Raw genomic sequence first — 4,785 nt, forward strand, 5'->3', positions numbered from 1 at the left:
CTCTGTCAAAATCTCTGTCACTCTCTCTCTCTCTCTCTCAATCACACACACACACACACACACGCACGCACGCACGCACGCACGCACACACACACACACACACACACACACACTGCAGAGTGCATCTGCATCATGTAGCTTCTATTCTCAGGCCAGCTGTGACAATTAGTGTGAATTAGACTTACTGTACAGTATCTTGCATACATACACATACCCATACTCTCTTTCTGTCTCTGCCTTTCTCATGTACATACACACACACACACACACACACACACACACACACACACACACACACACACACACACACACACACACACACACACACACACACACACACACAAGGAAGCTGACAGGGTAGTCAACAGGGTCAGTTGTCTTGGGCCCAGAGAGAGGAGGGCGCAGTGGATTTTATGTACTTTATTTGATTGCACATCACAAGTTAAAATCAATAGGAACCAAATATGATGAATAATCCAACAACTATTTTGACCAAAAGACATATCTTGCTATGGAAATGCATCATTAAGGATAGATCTTCTCTTCCAGGTGAACATGCTCCCTATAACAGCTGATATTGAGCAGTATTTAGCTAGCTGTCTGGCCCGTCTTTTATTTAGTCCACTGATGTTGAGTCCACTGACCACCAGCCTATGCACATGGCCTAGAAGACTGCCATAGAGAAGACAAGAAGACATACACACAGACATACACACAGACATACACACAGACACACACACACACACACACACACACACACACACACACACACACACACACACACACACACACACACACACACACACACACACAGCTTATTTGAGGCCTCATTCACACCCTCAGCAGATTGGCTTGCTTCTTATAATATATAGAAGATTCCTATCAGTGTGGTCGGAAGGTGATAATCTATTTCTGAAAGTGTGTGGGTCTCTCACCCCTCTCACTTCCTCTGTTAGAAGACCCAAATCAGTTACATGTGATGTTTTCTTTGTCCGAGGGTATTTCATCTGTGTGTGTGTGCATGTTTGTGCGTCTGTGTTTTTATCTCAATCTCTGTGACCATCTCCATGGCTAATGAAGCAGAGCTGGTCTACACTGTGCTGGAGGTGGTGATCGCCGCGGCGTGTTGCCTGGGTAACGTGCTGGTCGTCTGGGCGCTGTGGCTGTGTGGTGCCATGAGACGGCAGCCGACGTTCTGCTTCATCGCCTCGCTGGCCGTGGCCGACTTCCTGGTCGGGGCAGTGGCCATCCCCGTGGCGATCCTGGTGGACGGACACATCCGCGCCACGTTCCACGGCTGTGTGGCGCTGTGCTCCGTGGTCATCGTACTGACACAGGCCTCAGTTCACTCGCTGTTGGCCATCGCCCTGGACCGCTTCTTACGTGTATACATCCCACTCAGGTTAGTGTGTGTGTGTGGGGGGGGGGGGGTACACTACTCCTTAGTTGGGTGCAACTATCAAAGTGGGTCTCAAAGTAACCTCTGGGGACCGAGAGCACATACCTAACAATCAGAGCATGATACTGTAGGCCAATGGTCAGACGACCAACGGGGCTCTCATTAATATCTTCCATCATTGTTAGACTCTAACGTCACGTGACCTTAACATGAAAGTTCCGAAGAACCCCCCCATGGTTCTGCCAATATTGCACCGTACGCACTTGTCAGCATACATTTATCCAGCAGCAACTATCATGTCTCTGGAGACTTTTAAGTTAGCCACTAAACTCTGATGGCCTATTTAATAATTTGTCACATCCAGTGGTGTAGCAGGGATTTTTTAAAGTGGGTGTACGTGATTTGTGAGGTCAGCAATTAATTAGACAACTTATCATGTCAACCCGCTTTTTGTATTCAAACACAGACAGAATTTTTCTTTTTTAAATCTCACCTCAGGAGAAGTGGGTGGACTGCGTACCCCCGCGTACCGCGCCCACTACACCCCTGATCACATCATTGGTTCTGACCACATAGTAAGACAGCTTGGTGAGACAGTAAGGCTAGAATCATTCAATGAAGTTATTTTGAAAAACATGACTATTTACAATAGCTGTGGTAACTGTAATCAGTTGTGTGATTATGAGTGGGTTCTTGGGAAAATGTGTGCTCTATGTCCTAACAGGTTTGAGAGCCCCTGGAAAAGCGCATGAATTTCATGCCAAACTCAGTTTCTTTATGTCTACCACACAAAACCCAGATGGAATGTATTTCTTTTATTTTTTTCCCAAATGTTGCCTTTGCAAAGCATCGCTTCTACAGTATATGTGAAGCTGTAAACATTGGACTCTGGGGCTCTCTGTTTTGCAGGTACAAGACCCTGGTGACCGAGTTCAGGGCGTGGTGCGTGGTGATTGGGTGCTGGATAGGGGCGTTTCTTCTGGGCTCCGTACCCCTGCTGGGCTGGACCAATCCCCAGTCACCCACTGACTACATTTCCTCCTACATCATCTCCTCCTCTTCCTCATCCTCCTCTTCCTCCCCCTTTCTCTCAAACCCGTTCAACTCGACAACCACCCACTTCTTTTTTACTGCCTCTACCAGCACCATCTCCTCCACGACCTCCGCATCCTCCTCCTCCTCCTCCTCCTCCTCTTCCTCCTCCAGCCCCAGCTCTCCGCCTGTATGTCAGTTTGTAGTGGTCATGTCTATGTCCTACATGGTCTTCTTCAACTTCGTCAGCTGCAGCCTGGTGCCCATGCTCTGCACCTCAGGCCTGTACGCCTACATCTTCTGGCGAATCAGCCGCCAGCTGCACAGCAGGGATGTGGCGTCCAAGCACTACTATCGCGGCGAGCGCAGCCTGGCGCGCTCGCTCGCCCTTGTCCTGGCGCTATTCGCCATCTGCTTGCTGCCCATGCACTTTGTCAATGTCGCTGTCTAATCCGAGTTACAGGTACAATGGCAAACTGCACTTTTGTAGGCTAATTGCAATTCACTTCATAACAAGCATTACACAGTGTTCTATAGGATTCTATTTGGCACACATTGTATCTTGCTGATCATGGCATATTTTGTAAGGATAATAGTGTCAGCTAAATTACAAATATCTTGTTATAGGTATTTTATTTCTGACATACATAGAGATACTGTAAAACCGTATAGCACAAGGTGAAATTGAGTTGAATAGAGTTGTCAGTCTGTAATATGCATGTGTGTGTGTGTGTGTGTGTGTGGGGGGGTTAAAAACAAATGTAACATAATTTAATGTCAAACGATTGAGATTGTGTTAACCGAACATCAAATCCGTAATGTAAACACAGGTGCCACGAGGAGTGACCTACCTTGCCATCCTGCTCTCCCACGCAAACTCGGCCGTGAACCCTGTGGTGTACACATTCAAGGTGATGGCAGAACCCTGAAATGTCTAATCTGTTAACTCTCAAAAAGTGATAACTCAAATAAATAATCAAGAGTGTTCTAAGAAGCTAAACTCTTTATTGGTATGACGTCCCTGACGTTTTTTTCTCCTGAATTATTTGCTTTGTTTTATTTCATCCTTTTCTTTTGACTTATTCTTGGGTGCACTACTAACCATATCTTGCTTGTACGTATTCTTCTGACAGTGCATATAAAAAGTACAATCATAAACAAAATGATTATAACTCAAGCTCCATGAGCTCGTCATTGATGTCTTTTTCAGTATGCCAACCTCTCTTCACTTTTGAACGTTTCTATACCTTCAAGGTGCCCAGGATCCAGAAGGCCTATGTGCAGATATGGAGGAGCTGCGTATTGTGGTGTAGCTGTGGTGGAGACAGCAAGCAGGAACAGAGCGGTTCATCATCGGACAACATGGACAACGCTGTGGCATCTTCAGACACGGTGAAACGTGACATGTTCCCCAACACAGAGAGTTCCGATAGTAGGCTGGCTGACTAACTGGCACTGTATGAAATGGAGGTAACACTTTATTTGTCATGGTAATACTATACTTAACCAAAGAAGGTGGATCTAACAAGAAGCGACACTCAATACAACGTCCATTGCAACATTCGGCCCCATGATTTTGGGCCGCGGTTGCCATTCTGGAATGAATATCGGACAAATTACATTGGAATGCATTGGGAATGTGTACAGGATTTCTACATAATACGGTAAAACTACATCGATATAACTATCGGAAATTCTTCAGTTATGAATGCTTATACCATCTCATGTATTATTTCAGCACAGTCAGTTCAGAACTTAATTATCTATAAGGCTTAAGTTGCCAAAGTAGCTAGCCATATTGTGCTAACTTTAGCATTAGATCTGCGGTCTTTCCTATGGCCAAAGAACGTTGCTATGGCTACTGGTCATACAGAGTGGCGAACGTGACTACCTGTTCATTCCAGAATGTCGGATTTGACTCAAAACTGACTCAAAACGCCCCCTTTTGACTGTTTCCCATAAAAGACCTGACTGTCGCTCTGACTTAACTGACTTAACTATGACATGTTACTATAAAAGGACTGACATGACTCAAGTCAGGAACATTAACGACACATTAGTGATGTGTATGACTGTGACCATGTGTCATTAAGTTTCTGGAATGTCATGATAACCAAACAATGTCAACATTCCAAATAACAAATGTCACATTATGACAAGGGTCAAAAATGAATAACGTGTTATTAGTGTTACTGACATAGGTCATGTCACTCTTCTGATGGCTTCCTGACACCCTTACGTAGACCAGATCAAATAAATTGTTACTTTTCATGTCAGCAAACAGAAGGAAAAAGCAAGGCAAGGGAAGAAAATTACCTTACTTTCGGTTGTGTGTACCGTATGCTCACGTGTGT

General features: G+C 45.1%; 1 protein-coding gene across 1 annotated transcript; it reads left to right on the plus strand.

The window, feature by feature from the left end:
* Positions 1-1,067: 1,067 nt before the first annotated feature.
* LOC134464236 (adenosine receptor A1-like) lies at positions 1,068-3,880 on the plus strand. The gene is made up of 5 exons (XM_063217711.1): positions 1,068-1,402; positions 2,309-2,417; positions 2,592-2,876; positions 3,262-3,342; positions 3,686-3,880. Exons 1-5 carry the CDS (start codon positions 1,068-1,070, stop codon positions 3,878-3,880), a joined length of 1,005 nt encoding a protein of 334 aa, XP_063073781.1.
* Positions 3,881-4,785: the final 905 nt, after the last annotated feature.

This window comes from Engraulis encrasicolus, chromosome 15, assembly GCF_034702125.1.
Source record: "Engraulis encrasicolus isolate BLACKSEA-1 chromosome 15, IST_EnEncr_1.0, whole genome shotgun sequence".
NCBI lineage: Eukaryota > Metazoa > Chordata > Actinopteri > Clupeiformes > Engraulidae > Engraulis > Engraulis encrasicolus.